General features: G+C 44.1%; 1 protein-coding gene across 2 annotated transcripts in view; it reads left to right on the top strand.

The window, feature by feature from the left end:
- The window catches only part of LOC143997640 (uncharacterized), a 322,976-nt gene that overhangs the window by 238,938 nt on the left and 66,917 nt on the right, over positions 1–17,121 (top strand). For both annotated transcript variants that reach the window (XM_077493359.1, XM_077493358.1), the window contains exons 20-21: positions 3,017–3,076; positions 8,922–8,966. In XM_077493359.1, coding sequence (XP_077349485.1) covers positions 3,017–3,076; positions 8,922–8,966 — 105 coding nt within the window. The remainder of the gene's footprint in view (positions 1–3,016; positions 3,077–8,921; positions 8,967–17,121) is intronic.

Genomic DNA, 17,121 nt, shown 5'->3' with positions numbered 1-17,121 from the left:
TCTGTGCTGGAATGTTTTGTTGTTGTTGCAATTGGTACATGTTCATAATGGCAGTATTTGGTGTTCCATGCATTTTTTTGGGCAATAGCTTTCTCCTTAGCCTAGCCATGGGCAGAATTATTTGTTGACCCCCTTCCCGATAGCCGTAAACATATATGTGCCGCTGTGCCGAGAGATGTGCCGAGCTCACAGCAAGAGCCCCATGTCTTGTACTAACCTGATCGCTGTGATAGCCTCTGATTGGCTATCACCGTGATCAGTCACTATACAGCCTGCCCATATGTTTTTTTCTTCTCTTGAAAGGAGAAAAAAAGATATATTGTATACACACAAGATACATTATATAATACATTGTATACATACAGGATACATTGGGGGTTATTTACTAAAGGAAAATCCACTTTGCACTGAAAGTACACTTGGAAGTAAAGTCGCTGTAGATCCGAGGGGGACATGTAAGGAAAATAAAAAACAGTATTTTAGCTTGCACATGATTGGATGATAAAATCAGCAGAGCTTTAACTGATTTCAGATCTACCCCTCGGATCTACAGCGACTGCACTTCCAAGTGCACTTTCAGTGCAAAGTGGATTTGCCTTTCGTAAATGACCCCCATTGTATACACCCAAGATACATTATATAATACATTGCATACACACAAGATACATTATATAACACACCGAGGGTTATTTACAAAAGGCAACTCCACTTTGCACTGCAAGTGCACTTGGAAGTGCAGTCACTATAAATCTGAGGGGTAGATCGGAGAGGAAGATCTGAAATGAGGGGAAGCTCTGCTGATTTTATCATCCACTCAAGCAAGCTGTTTTTTATTTTCCTTGCATGTCCCCCCCCCCCCCCTCGGAACTACAGCGACTTTACTTTCAGTGCAAAGTGGATTTGTCTTTCGTAAATAACCCCCATTACATCAGCCCTCAAATTTTCCACTTGCCTACTCACATTTTGCAAGTTGAAAATTATGGCTGGCGAGCGTGGGCTGCCTGGGAGCAGGGGGGGATGGGGGGGCAAGCACCGCCGACAGGCAGGGTTGAATGGGAGACGCTCTCCCAGCGATCGCCAAGGGGAAGAGGGAGGAGAGCAGGTGGCTGGATCATCAAAGAGCGGGGATATCGCTGTAATTTCATTTACATTGCCGCGTGTTCCCGCCGCTCTCTGTTACAGACAGCCCCGCCTCCTGGCCCGTACATTCCATATATGAAAGATACATTATATAATACATTGCTTACATGCAAAATACATTATATAATACATTGCATACATAAAAAATACATTGCACACATCTCCCAATTGTCCCTGATTTCAAGGGACTGGCCCTGATTTGGAACAAAAAGTCCATTTGTCCCTCATTTTGGTCTGATCTATATAGTTGTATATAAAATGCACTATTTACAGTATCTTTTCAAAAAGGGCTAAACCTTTAATCCAGTTTCTAAATTGCTGCATTGCTTGTAGATATCAAAAGCCAATATAAAGGAATAGTAGTGGTAAAAAAAAGCCCTTGTGGGTTTAACTAATCTTTTTTGTTTTTGTATAATTGTCCTTTAAAGGGGTGTGGCAGGGGGTGTGTCCTATGCCTACATATAGTTCTTTTGCTAATAGGTGTCCCTCGTTCCCATCTCAAAAAGTTGGCATTGTATACATACAGGATACGTTATATAATGCATGGTATACATTCTAAATACATTATATAATACATTACAGATACATTGTATACATACAGGAAACATTATATAATACATTGTATCTTTTTCTCCGTGCAAGAAGCGAAAACTGTAAACTAAAGAAATGCATGTAAAAAATAAAAAATAATAATAATAATAAAATAAAAAAACCAAGGCTTGCTATGAGGGCACTCAGAGAAGAGGAGGAACCCAGAGCACTGGCAGGGGACCCCAGAATAGGAGATATGGGGTGCTCTGTGCAATATTATTGCACACAGAATGTGAGTATAACATGTTTGTTATTTTAATTTAAAAAAAATAGATTTACAATCTATAATAAGATACAAGCATGTGGTAAAAAATGGCCGTGGTCCATTATTGGGGTTTTAATCGGATAGAACATTAACTTGTATCAGGAGCGGCTTGTCCATTAAGGGCGCACGGGCGCTGCCCCCCATTCATGCGTCTGGCCCCTTTCAAGCCACCGGCGCATGGATTTCAATGCAGGGAAGGGGTGTTTTTTTGAAGCACCCTTTAGAGCCAGAGGCTCTAATAGTCTTCAATATAGGGTGGTCTTGTGTTGCAGAGAGTGCGCTCCGATCCCACCCAGGTGTGTTACAACAGCAAATGAATATTTGCTGTTGTAACACTGATCCTCCTCCTGGCCAATCATGAAGCCAGTTTTGACAAAGGTCACCCAATTGGCTGAAAGGACAGGCGATCCTCTTAGATGCCTAGGACGAGGGGAGGAGCTGGAAGCTGCCATGGAGGAGAGGACACGGAGTCGCTGCACTACTCTGCCTGCCACCCGCCAATGGGGTAAGTGCCGGACTGACCGGCAAACAGCGGGGGGAAGGGGGGTTGCCGCTTGGAGGAGGGGGTGAGTGCCACTGACTTGTATACGGGATAAATAAATCAAATAACTACACCTGAACTGGCCACTAGATGTCCTCAGTCTGATGACCAGCCCACTTCCCTTGAGCCCTGGTCATCCTGGACCCACCCCAGCTTGTCACCGGACAGTGAAAAGAGAAGAGGCACATGGAAGATCTCATCCCTGGGTCCGTCTGCTCTCTCCTCTTGTCTGTATGCTTTCTGCCAGCACATGAACTGATTGGCTCCTTGTTCTGCTTCTTCCTCTCACACTCCAGCCCTGCTGTACAGGGACTGCAAGTGGTTAATACCAGGTCAGATTCAGGTATTTACACTGCTTACGTTTAGATAATACATTTAATAATGAAATCATGTAATGGGCACAGAGCTGATATCTGTACAGATTTGTGCAGATCTGATATTTTTAACTTATTTGGAGCTCTTTTTTTTTTCCTCTTTAGGGGAGCAAAGTGACCCAACATCCATTCCGTCTGCAGAGGAGCTCATGACACCTCTGACAGGTGAGCTTTACTTTTATTCTTTCATTATTTCAGAGGTATGAAGGATAACGCCTTACCATGCCAGGCTTCTTCCCTTTATAGAGATGTTACCATCGAGAACATTATGCACGGACGGAATCCTCGCTACATTTGTAAAACAAGAAGGGTTGCTGTAACTCGGAGAGCTACAATATAAACACATTCATCATCACAATTTAGAACTCACTGACATTTATATTATAATCCATTAATCCTGGGATTCGGCAGCTAAACTCTCAACAATCTTTATTGTTCTGTTCTGCGGCTGCACTTGGGTAACGCTAAGAGGAAGTGATTTTCAGTGTGATCGTTTCTGGTGAATGAACGCCTTTTACGGGTTGTAAAATACAATCTAGAAAAAAATGATGTTAACCCTTTCCCTTCTTTCCTGGTGTCCCTTTAAAAAAAAATGTATTCTGGGGGGGGGCTGGGGGTCAGGAAAGATTGCCCAATCACGTGGCCACTGTAATTGGCTGTCAGTCACCACCAGCTACTGATCATTAGTGGGGACCAAGAGCTATCGTTGGCAGCTTGGTCATTGTGCTGGGAGAGCACAGTGAGCTCACTCTCAGAACAGGAACATCGGCCACCAAGTGACGCATATGTACCAACGTGTGTGCGTTAAAGCCAGTCCTTTTCTTACCGCATATATGTGTAGCGGCCACAACCTTTGCTGTGCGGCCTTGACTTTATGGGCTTACCAGTTACCTTCTGTTGGCCTGCACTTCCACTTCTAGGAGTTCCCAGGGTTGATACCTAATGATCTGCACACTGACACAGATTAAGTGCTTTTTCAAAAGGTTTATTGTGCAGTAAGAACTTCCAATTAACACAGTCTCTTAGGGAACAGAGGGTACGGGTGAAGAACTCAGGCACCTTGAACTGCAGGTCTAGCAAAGTCTCTAATTCCACCCAGAGAGTAGTCACTCGCAGCTGGGCACTTCAAGGCTGAACAGGTCTCTAGCCAGAGATCATGGCAGTCAGCAGATTTACTCAAAAACTTGAAACAGTCCCGTGAACGTGGACAAATTGTAACTAGAGGTGAACAGGAACCTGTTCCTCAGTACCCGGAACGTTTCCCGTCTCCTCAGTGGTACTAAAAAAGCGTGAATTTGTCAATGTCTTTCCCAACTCAGTAACCAGGCACTTCTCAGGATGCCACTTGCTGGCCCTCCTCCGAAGAGTCCTCCCTCGGTCACTTCCACGAGCTGTGGTGCCTCTCCAAGCCGCGAGCACACCCGGACACCTTGAATCCTCCCTCAGTTACTGCGCCTCGGACCAGCCGGGTCCGAGACTCGGGAACAGACGGATCCCTACCCCAGACCAGACGGGTCTATCAGGGGCCACTAACAGGAACATGTTGCGGGGTATTGAACACCCCGTGACCGGGACCTCTCACGGGGCTACTCCGGTCCTAGAACCAGACCAGACCTCACGGGTCTCACGAACTCCTCTCCTCAAACACGTGACCCACACCCCTTAAGTACCCCTTCCCAGACTCCCCAGCGGGCCCTGGCACTCCCACTGATTGGTTCTGAGAAGGCTGATACCCAAACATCCAATTAGACCTGGTTCTGGCCTGTCATGTGCACCTCACTGCTCACATGACCAGACAGAACTTCCAAACACAGCCCAGCCAGACTGGTGTTAGGCCCACCTATTTAATTAACCCTCAGAACCCCTACTGTTCTGAGGCAAAAACTAAATTTACATGCGTATGACATTTCATCCAAAATGTCATCCGCTACATATGTTTTTATTTTTTTTTAAAACAATCATGTCATACTTACCTCCACTGTGCAGCTCGTTTTGCACAGGGTGGCCCCGAACATCCATTTCAGGGGTCCCAAAGCGGCTCTTCCCCACATTAGATCACCCCCTTGGAGAAGCGCTCTCCCAAGGGGGCTACCTTGTGGGCACGCTCCTGAGTCCAGCATTCGGTATCCATAGAGGCCAAATGCAGGACTCAGCCCCGCCCCCTGCATCATTGGATTTAATTGACAGCAGTGGGAGCCCATGGCTGCGCTGCTATCAATCTCTCCAATTAAGAGCCAGGAACCCCTGGAGAGAGGGACGGTGGGGACACGCCAACGGAAATTCGGGGCTCAGGTAAGTAAAACGGGGGGCTAGGGGGCATTAAGGTGAAAAAACATGAGCCTTTACTACCCCTTTAACTGCTTGCTGGGACGGCGTCCCAGAGCGGGGGCACGCAGTGCGGTGACCGCGGCCGCACCATGTTGGTAGGACTGACAGAGTGTGAGGAGAGGAGAGCCGATCAGCGGCATCTCCTCTCAGGGGGACATGTAGGAATGTAATCAGGGCACTGATCATCAGTGCCCTGATTACAATAGTGCAATACACTGTCACCAATCAGTGCCCAACATTGACCACTAATGCCAGCTATCAGTTATCAGCTATCAGTGCCCGCTAGTGGCAGAAATCAGTGCCCACCACTGCCTACAAGTGCCACCAATCAGTACCCATTAGCAATGCCAGTCAGTGCTGGCAATCGGTGCCACCTATCAGTGCTGCCCATCAATGCCCATCACTGCTGTCAATCAATCAATGCCCATCAGTGTTGCCCATCAGCGCCACCCATCAATGCCCATCAGTACCACCTATCCCTGCCGCCTATCAGTGCCCACCAGTACCGCCTACCAGTGCCCACCAGTACCGCCTACCAGTGCCCACCAGTGCCACTTATCAGTGCCCACCAGTGCCGCCTATTAGTGCCCACCAGTGCCACCTAATAGTGCCCATCAGTGCGGCATATTAGTGCCTCATCAGTGCCACCTAATTAGTGCCCATAAGTGGCGCCTCATCAGTGCCCATAAGTGCCACCTCATCAATGCCCACCAGTTCAGCCTATCAATGCCCACCAGTTCAGCCTATCAGTGCCACCTCATCAGCGCACACCAGTGAAGGCGCAAAATTACTCACTTACAAAATTTACTGACAGAAAAAAGTAAAAAACATTTTTTTTCGAAATTTTTGGTCTTTTTTTTTTTTGTAAAAAAACCCAGCAGTGATTAAATACCACCAAAAGAAAGCTATATTTGTGTGAAGAAAATGATAAAAAAAATTGTTTGGTAGGCAAGTGGTTAAGAGACAATGCCACATGCCCAATTCAGGTGGACAATTGAAAGAGTAGCCAATGTGTCTCAAGGGTCCAACACCACCCCTTCGTCAGGACTTGCAAAAATGTATATAAAAGGATTAGAATTGAACTGAACCGTTTAATGATATTTTTTACAGTGTTATTACAAGTACCGATCCTGAAACTAAAGCCTCTGTTGATATGGATTACCTATAAAATATGGTGTACTATCATCCAATCCAGAAGGAAAGAAGACTGGGAGATCGGTCCCCATAAGGGGAGTATTTAAAGGACTATATCGGTACCAACTTATACAGCGTATACTCAAAGTATGATAAAAAAAAGTATTTGATTCTTTATTAGTACAAAAAAACTATAATATAACTACTTAATGATAAACATCATATGAGGTGCATGGTCACAATCCATGTATATCACCAGCATACATGTCCCCTGCTACGGAGGATTAGGATATGATGGATTCTCATGGATATCATTGTTCTCAACAAGTTTCGTGGAATTCTACCACTTCATCAGGAGAATATCTGTAATCAATCATTTGAATAAGAAATACCATATATTACAGTATCACCATATGTGAAACTTGTTGAGAACAATTATATCCGTGGGAATCTATCATATCTTGATCCTCCTTAGCAGGGGACGTATATGCTGGTGATGTAAATGGATTGAAACCATGCACCTTTTATGATGTTTATTATTAAGTATCTGGATATCCTGATGTTATAGATTTTTGTACTAATAAAGAATCAAATACTTTTTTATCAAACTTTGAATATATGCTTTATAAGTTGGTGTTGAGATAGTCCTTTAAAAACTCCCCTTACAAGCACAGATCCTGTCAGAAGCTGGTTTGGCAGCCTAATTTAGGTATCTCAACTGAAACGCTGCAAGTTCAGATGCAAGAGCAAACTCTGCAGATTCAGATGTAAAGGGGAACTCTGCAGATCCAGATGTAAAAAAAAAAAAAGGAGCTCTGTGTATTTGGGTTTAAAACAGGACCTCTGTGGACTCTGATGTAAGAGTCAAAAAGCTGAAAAATTTGAATATTCGGAAATTTGAAAATTCGGAAATTCCAAAATTAGAAAATTCTGAAATTCCAAAAAATCCCAAAGTTCTGAAATTCAAAAAAATGTGAAATTCGGAAATTCTAAAATTCGGAAATTCAAAATTAAAAAGTCAGAAAATTCAGTCAGGAAGTTCGGAAATTGGAAAATCAGAAAATAAGAATGAAAATCTGAAAATTCTAAAGAACGAAAATCCAAATATAAATATAGGTATTGGAATTTCCTTTCAAATTTGACTGTTAGTGAACACAAAGAATATTGATTTATCTGAAGTTTTACGAATTATCCAAAATAACAAATGTCGTATCTAAACGAATGGAATGTAACAAATTACTTTTTAATATTATTATTATTATTATTACTATATATTATTATTATTAATTTGTTACGTTACATTTCTTTAAATGCGTAATTTGTTATTTCGGATAATTCGTAACTTCAGATAAATTCGTATTCGTTACATTCACTAACAGCCAAATTTGAAAGAATATTCCAATAACTATAATTTAATAGTTCATTATTATTAGTTAGTTAGTTATTATTTTGACTTTTAGGATTTTTGGATTTTCTTTCCTATTTTAGAATTTTTGGATTTTTGAATTTTCGAATTTTCAAATTTTAGAATTTCCGAAATTTATGAAATTACTGAAAAAACAAATGAATCTAAAATTAACTAATTTTTTGGCAGTGAATCCCTATACTGCCCTAGCCTGTCTATATACTACACTAGCCTGTCCATATACTACCCTAGCCTGCCCCTACACTGCCTTAGCCTGTCCATATACTACACTAGCCTGTCCATATACTACACTAGCCTGTCCATATATTACCACAGCATGTCTATATACTACCCTAGCTTGCCCTTTACTACCCTAGCCAGTCTATATACTGCCCTAGCCCGCCCCTATACTACCCTAGCCTATCTATATACTGCCCTAGCCTGCCCCTATACTGCCCTAGCCTGTCTATATACTACCCTAGCCTGCCCCTTACTACCCTAGCCTGTCTATATACTGCCCTAGCCCGCCCCTATACTACCCTAGTCTATCTTTATACTGCCCTAGCCTGGCCCTATACTGCCCTAGCCTGTCTATATACTACCTTAGCCTGCCCCTTACTACCCTAGCCTGTCTATATAATACCCTAGCCTGCCCCTTACTACCCTAGCCTGTCTATATACTGCCCTAGCCCGACCCCTATACTACCCTAGTCTATTTTTATACTGCCCTAGCCTGCCCCTATACTGCCCTAGCCTGCCCGTATACTGCCCTAGCCTGCCCGTATACTGCCCTAGCCTGCCCCTATACTGCCCTAGCCTGCCCCTATACTGCCCGTATAAGGCCCCAGCCGGCCCCTTGGAATTGAACATAATGGTATGTCATATATGTTTTCATACAGACAAGGTGCTGTTGCATGTAAATCTGACTTCCTGATAAATACAATTTTAGTTTTAATTATCATGATATAAAATAATGGATATGGGGGCCTTTTGATGAGCGTGATTTTTTTTTTTTGGGGGGGGGGGGCAGCATTTCATCCTTGGACCCAAGCAGAACAATGTCTTACCCGACAGTGTCTTCTAAATGTGTTTGCTTTGGATAGTTCATTATATAATTATGTTTTTTGAATTGTATTTTAAAAGCATCAAACCAGAGTCCCAGCACCCCGGCAGTGGAGTCCTCTCTGGGTAAGTTGACATTTCTGAATTGTGTTTTGTCGTTTTCTTGCACTTTACTAATGGCTTAGAGCTACAGTATCTCTCCCATCAATGGAAGAATAGCCATGACCAAGTGTTTACGTCACCTTAGGACAGTGATGGCGAACCTTGGCACCCCAGATGTTTTGGAACTACATTTCCCATGATGCTCAACTACACTGCAGAGTGCATGGGCATCATGGGAAATGTAGTTCCAAAACATCTGGAGTGCCAATGTTCGCAGTCACTGCCTTAGGGTAACCATTGCTTGTCTACTGGTTTCTGGACTGCAAAGTAGATTAGTCTACCCTAAAAATTGCTGAGAGCTGATAAGTTCACAGCTGATTGGAGAAGTTCTAAGCAGAACATCCCTACATGCCAGTGAAGAGGGTGTGGGGGGGGGGGGGGGTTAAGAGGTTTTTATTTCACTCTGAAAATGGAACCCCCCCCCCCATTAAAATAAAGGATGAGGTTCAAATTCATGGTGACACAGGGTTCGCTGCAAACAAAGGCTGTTCACTGTTTGGCAAATGTGCAAGCTTACTAGCCTACTTGCCTGCCCACCGAAGGGAATGTCTGGGTGCTGCAGGAAGTCATAGCCCTTGTACACACGGTCGGACATTCCAAACTATGGAGTTACTCGTGTGGGCTCAATCCTGAGCCCTGCTGTCTGCATCTATAGACACCCAGCGGCCGCGATCCATCTCCCTTAACAGGGAGAACTGCACAGGTACAAAAGAGAGCGTTAGTACACGTATGGCGTCTGCGCTAGGTGCACAGTGGAACCCCATAGCGTTATCGGGAGTGAGGTAGTGGTGATATGCCAGACAGGTGGAGAGGGCATTGGCTCCACATGTCCCATCTAAATACACAAGTAACTGCGGTGATGCATAGTACATCAGGAGAGTTTACTAGAGTGTATTCATGTTTAACCATCTATCCGAGTCATGAGCGTGGCTCTAGTAAAGGCACCTCACGTGCATGGCAGTGACCCTGTACAAAGTGCCTAGCATAAACTAGAAGAACTCACCCCAGAGGTGACTCTTGCTTGGTGCCCAATGATGAGGGAAACATGGAGGACATGATGACCACCCCAGCACCCTACCCCCCTTACAAGCAGTCTTTGATTGCTCAGTTCTCTGTCTTAGAGGAGAAGAAGGACCGATGCTGCATCCACCTAGGTGAGGGTATACATTTTATTTTAATCTCACACTTCTCTTTTAATCACATGCCAACCAGTGCACGACAATATACGTCGGCACAATGGCACGGCTGGGCAAATGGGTGTACAGGTACGTCCCCTTTAAGACGTGGCATTGCGTGAGCATGCCCGTGGGTCCAGCGGACTCGATGTCTGCCCTGGTGGCCACGATCGCGTCACGGAGCGTCACGGAGCGGAAGAACAGGGACATGCCTATGTAAACAAGGCATTTCTCCATTCTGCCTTGTGACATGACAGAGATCTACTGCTCCCTGTCATCAGGAGCAATGATCGCTTTCATGTGAGTAGTAGCCCATCCCCCTCCCACAGTTAGAATCACTCCCTAGGACACACTTAACCCCTTGATCGCCCCCTAGTGGTTAACCCCTTCCCTGCTAGTGTCATTTACACAGTAATCGGTGCATTTTTGTAGCACTGATCGCTGTATAAATGACAATGGTCCCAAAATAGTGTCCGCCATAATGTCGCAGTCACAATAAAAATCGCAGATCGCCGCCATTACTAATTAAAAAAAAATAGTAATAAAAATGCCATTAAACTATTCCCTATATTGTAGACGCTATAACTTTTGCGCAAACCAATCAAATGAAGTGGTTAAATACAGCAAATGAGCAGTTCAACAAAGATGTCTTTAATACAAACTCCTGTACACAGTCTTCTAAGTGACCTTTAGTTAGTCTCCTGGTGCTCCCGACTGCCCCTTGAGGTGGTCATACCTTAAATAGGTGAGAAAGTCCTTATGCCACGTACACACGATCAGACTTTTTAGCGGACTTGGTCTTTCGGACCAGAATCCGTCGGACAAATCGATCGTGTGTGGGCTCCAGCGGACTTTTCTTTCCCAAAAGTCAGACGGACCTAGAAATAAAACATGTTTCAAATCTTTCCGACGGACTCGAGTCCGGTCGAAAAATCTGGTCGTCTGTGTGCTAGTCCGGACTAAAACCGACGCTAGGGCAGCTATTGGCTACTGGCTATGAACTTCCTTATTCAACGTCATCACGTTAGAATCCGTCAGACTTTTGGAGTGATCGAGTGTGGGCAAGTCCGTTCATTTGAAAGTCCGGCGGACCTCCGCTGCAAAGTCCGTCGGATAGTCCGCCAGACCAAGTCCGCCAAAAAGTCTGATCGTGTGTACGCGGCATTAGAGCCCTTTTTCAGGCATGAGTCCATACCCCTGGAACCCTGACTGGGCTCCCAGAAGGGGTGTTTAACCACTTAAGGACCGCCTCACGCCGATGTACGTAGGCAGAATGGCACGGCTGGGCACAAGCACGTACCTGTACATTGTGCGCTCCCGACCCGGTCCTGAGCTCCGTGACCATGGTCACAGGACCAGCAGACCCGATCGCTGCTGGTGTCCCGCGATCGGGTCACAGAGCTGAAGAACGAGGAGAGGTCTGTGTATACAAACCTCTCCCCATGCTTCCTACTGTGGCTGTCACCGATCGTCTGTCCCCTTTTATAGGGAAAGACGATCAGTGGCGTCACATGCCAGGCCACGCCCCCTACAATAAAAAAACACATAACATCAAACATAACCCCTACACTGCCCCCTAGTGGTTAACTCCTTCATTGCCAGTGTCATTTACACAGGATTGCTGTATAAATGACAATGGTCGCAGTCACAATAAAAATCGCTGATCGCCGCCATTACTAGTAAAAAAAAATTGTTAATTGCGATTTTTTTTTACCAAAAATATGTAGAAGATTTCATATCGACCTAAACTGAGGGAAAAAAATGTTTTTTTATATATTTTTTGGGGATATTTATTATAGCAAAAAGAAAAAAATATTGCATTTGTTTCAAGATTGTCGCTCTATTTTTGTTTATAGCGCAAAAAATAAAAACCGCAGAGGTGATCAAATACCACCAAAAGAAAGCTCTATTTGTGGGAAAAAAAGGACGCCAATTTTGTTTGGGAGCCACGTCGCACGACCGCGGAATTGTCAGTTAAAGCGACGCAGTGCCGAATCGCAAAAAGGGGCCTGGTCCTTTGGCTGCAAATTGGTCCGGGGCTTAAGTTGTTAAGTGTACCTAGTAGATCACATCCTTAGCATTGCGGCGGTTCCTTAGATGGGGAGACCTGGAACCGAAGTTTCCGGACATCTTACGGCAGTGCCAACGAGTGGTGGTTCCCCTCCATTTGATGTATTTGCCCCAGCAGAGGGCGGTATTCCCCCAAAAAGCATGGTAAAAACCTGACCAGCAGAGTTAACCCTTGCTTCTCAGGAATTACAAACTCTGCAGAGCAACATAACTAAACAGTGCCAGATTAATATTTTACATTCTAACATACGTTAACTACAAAAGAGTGGAACATTTTATTAAAACGTAAAACATTTGGCATTCACCTGCTTAGAGGTCAAGTAAATACAGAGCAGATTTTCAGCAATTCCCTCATCATTATTCATTTATCACACGGGAATCCATGACAGTCATGATGTGATTATTGGGAGGTGATAACACCCATCATTTCTCCTGTCCGAGAGTAATGAGTGAATCCGCATTCCTGTGTTCATACAATCACATCAGTGCACCGCAGCCATCTCCAGCCCTCATAAACCCAAGATTCATAAAAATGGATGACATCCAATTTAATGACTGCTGTGAAGCTGGTGTGACTTGTAACTTATTGCCATAAATCAGACAGGGTGTCTCCGAAGAGCGTAATATATGTAATATATTGCTATAGACCACCACTACAAGCAGCTAGATAAAAATAGATGAACATTAAGTCACATGAACTATTTTTATACAGGGAAGCCGCAAAAATAGACGCTGTCTTAAAACTGGCTGGGGCAGGAACTCCATATAATTATACTATATGTTTTATATTTATTTAATTAAAACACACACACATATAGTGTGTATATATACAGTATATTTATATTTAAGATTTGTTTTCTCTTTCTTTAGTATTTCACAAACATTTTAAAACATCTGGCAAAATGAGTTCAATGTTAATACAATTTCCACTTCCACAATTACATAAATATAAAAAGACATCAAAACGCACATATAAAAAATATGTTACCTAACATTCTGGAAATGAGTATAATGACACATGACGTACACACGACCGGACTTTCCGGCAGACTAGGTCTGACGGAATCAGTCCATCGGACAGTCCGATTGTGTGTGGGCTAATCCGATCGTTTTTCATTGTAAAAATCAGACGGACCTAGAAATAGAACATGTTTCTAATCTGTCCGATGGACTCAATTCCTATCGGGAAAGCCACTTGTCTCTATGCTGGTCCGACGGACCAAATACAACGCAAGTGGAGCTATTGGCTACTGGCTATTGAACCTCCTTTTTTAGTCCCGTCTTAAGTCATCACGTTCAAAACGAACGGACTTTCGAATGGACTTCATGTGTGGCCAAAGTCCGTTCGTTCGGAAGTCCGTCGGAAGTCCGTCGGAACTCTGCTGAAAAGTCAGTCGGGAAGACCGTCGGACCTAGTCTGCCAAAAAGTCCGGTCGCCTGTACGCAGCATTAGATATCATATTAATAATGGTGAAGGTGATATGGGATATATGGCAGTACCATTGTTAAGTGAAAGAGTGGTGAGCGTGAAATGTTTTATACAGCCTGTTGGTTCCATAGGTAAAGTAGAATTCTGGGTTTATACTAGATAGACTTGAATCTGCTCCCATCCCCAAAGACCAAAGCGAAGAGTCTTGGGGTTATTTTAGACGCACAAATGTCAATGGATGCGCAAATAGGATTTGTAGTCAGTCGAACTCACCATCTGCTGCGCATGCTTCGCAGACTCATCCCTTTTATCCCAAAGAATGACAAAGCAGTGGTAGTTGGAACAATCATTACTTCACGACTGGACTACGCAAACTCGCTTTACATAGGATTACCACAATATCAACTTGCCCGATTACAACTGATCCAAAACACGGCGGCAAGGCTGATAACAGGAAAAAAACCCTGGGAATCCATCTCTCCTTTGCTGAGGAGTTTACATTGGCTAACCGTAAAAAATCGGATCACGTTCAAGACCCTTTGCCTCACCCACAAATGCGTGCATAGAGAAGCTCCGCAATACCTAATGGAGAAAATAAATCATTACACACCAAACCGCAGTCTTCGATCAGCCAACAAAAACCTCCTCCTCGTGCCCAAAGCCTGGTATAAATCCTAGGGGGATCGGAGATTCGCTGTCCAAGGGCCTCGGCTATGGAATGCTCTACCAATCAACACCCGCCAGGAAGAAAATCACCTGGCTTTTAGGAAAAAACTCAAGACCTTCCTCTTTTAGCAGATGATCAAAGCTCGCCACAGCGCCTAGAGGCGATTCAGTTCGCATTGTGCGCTATACAAGTATTTCATTCATTCATTCATTCATTCATCCCCCTTCTAGTCAGACTTCTGTGTTTACAAGTGACAGCTTGCCTCTCAGCAGCTCTCACACATCTGGTCTGCTGAGTGGCTCCCACTGAGCAGGATGGAGACAAGGGAGATGTGGGTGCCTGGGGTTCAGTGCAGATGCCGACACCCCCACTAGATAATCTCCCTGCAAGTGAGAGAGGTGGAGCCATTTACAGTGTGCAGGGAGTTCCCAGAGCCAGCTGGAAAGAGGGGTGAAAGTGAGATGTGGATGGGGGATGCAGAGGTAAACAGCTGTGTTTTTTGACTCTGTATGCAGCGCACTCCCAAACTCTGCACTCTGTACATAATGCCTGGTATGTAATGCCCCTTCAAGACCTTCCCACTGTTAGTGAAATGTGACCTCACCCAGTATTTGATGCTGTTTGAAGCGTGGGTGTGGGGGTCAAAGGGGTTTTGAGGGGTCATGGTTGAGTTCCTGGACCTATTTTCTGAGAAAAAAAGCCCTGGTTATACGATTGGGAAGGCAGCCTTGTCCTGCTATAGGAAGATCAAATTTTTATTGTGTGGGATCATCACGGTTGTTTTATGGACTTTACCTATTTTCAGGCTGCTCTGGTCTGGTCATATGATCTCCACTATGTCAACCAGCACAGGCTACATGGGAAAGAAGAGAGTGCTTGACAATGACTGGAATGCCTGAACTATGACGCCATGCATAGGCATACTATGGGGCATCTGTTGTCAGCGCTGGCAGTCGATTGGTAAAGGGAGGGAAGTGGAGTGGGGAGAAGAGGAGAAGGAGGAGAATAAAGGAGACAAAGTTGGGAGGAAGAAAAAAAAGGGGTGGGAAAACAGAAGGGAGATGGTAACCGGAGCAGTCCCACAATGATGGGGCTAAGGGGGGGGGGGGGGCAGTTTCCCATTATGATGTTTCCATAGTGCTGAGTTGGTGTAGTGTATTTAGGATGCCCATGTGGCTCTGAATTTTTTTTTATTGTTGTAGAGGGTGGCCATGAGATCTCCCATACCCCTAATGTTGTTTACCCTTTTAAGCCAGAGGAGTAAATCTGGAGATGAGATTTGTTTCCATTTGCCTGGGACGCAAGATCTTGCTGCATTAAGCCGATGTATACTGTAGTAAGGGCTTAGGCTTTAATCAAGTAACCCGCCAGCAAGAACCGTCACTAAATTCTTTCCCTTTTACTTGCCATCTTGTATGCAACATATTAGGAAAAAAGAGGGAAACAAATGCTCCACATAACTAAAACCCAATTTAATAAAAGCAATTAACTGCAGTTACATAAGTAAAAAATATCACAGCGCTGCATAGTAAAGTAAGAAACCACCGAATCTCGCTTCAGAGGACACTTCTGGCTGCGCAATGACGTCATGGTACGTAGCTCCGCCATACGCGTTTTGTCAGAGTTGACATCTTCCGGGGCACGGATGAAACACGTAGGGCAGAGTTAAGTGACATCATTGGGCAGCCAAAAATGTCCCCAGAAGAGAGATTCGGATGTTTCAGACTTTACTAGACAGCACTGTGATATTTTTTTTTTTACTTATGAAAGTGCAATTAATTGGTTTAATTCTGTCCAAGACCTACAAGGGTCTAATGCCCCATACACACGGTCGGACATTCCGACTACAAAATCCGTCTAATTTATTCCGACGGATTTTGGCCAAAACTTGTGTTGCATACACACGGTCGCACAAAGTTGTTGGAAAATCCGATCGCTCTGAAAGAGGTGACGTCAAACACGCACGTCAGGACTATAAACGGGCCAATAGCCAATAGCTTTTGTCTCTTAGTTTATTCTGAGCATGCGTGGCACTTTGCCCGTCGGAATTGTCTACACACGATCGGAATTTATGCGATCGGATTTTGTTGTCGGAAAATTTTAGATCCTGCTCTCAAACTTTGTGCGTCGGAAAAGTCCGATAGAGCCCACACACGATCGGAATTTCCGTGTGTACACGGTATAAAAGGGTCAGTTGCAATAACTGCCAATCCAACCTGTCAAAAGCCTTTTCTGCATCTGTAGAGAGATGGGCAAAGTAGATAGGCAAAGCTGCATGGACAAAGAAAATGTTCACTTTAAAAATTGCCGCATATAAAGGTATTTCTTTTTCGCTGTCGGAAAGTTGGGAGGTGCAGTCAAAGTTGGCAGAAAGCATATACAAGCCAATCTAAAAGTCATCTGAGAGCAAGAATGTGTAATGTATTCGCTTCTTGCCTGAAGCTTATCTTCACATCTTGTCCTCTTAATCCCTCGACGCAGAGCGGAATGAGCGCACACCAGCTTTAGAACTAAGTTCCTGATATACAAATACAAAAGGTTACTCTTCACTAAAAGGTGAAGAAGAAAAAGAAGAAAAAACAAAAAAGCACTTTTTAGAATAAGAAAAGAAGCTCTCTTTAAAGTGCAGAAATGTACGTTTTATTTTTAATCTGCATTTCAGAAGAAACATCAAAGACCAAACAAAAATGTGTGCTTTGCCAGAATTTGATACTAATGCCGCAGTTAAAAAGAAAGAAAAAAAAAAGTTCCAGTTGCGTAGATTAAAGGGTAGCTCCA

Source organism: Lithobates pipiens, unplaced genomic scaffold, assembly GCF_037356315.1.
Source record: "Lithobates pipiens isolate NorthernLeopardFrog02 unplaced genomic scaffold, aLitPip1_a1.2 Scaffold_19, whole genome shotgun sequence".
NCBI classification, from domain to species: Eukaryota; Metazoa; Chordata; class Amphibia; order Anura; family Ranidae; genus Lithobates; species Lithobates pipiens.
The sequence above is the reverse complement of the archived record's forward strand: the minus strand, read 5'-3'. Positions and strand labels throughout refer to the sequence as shown.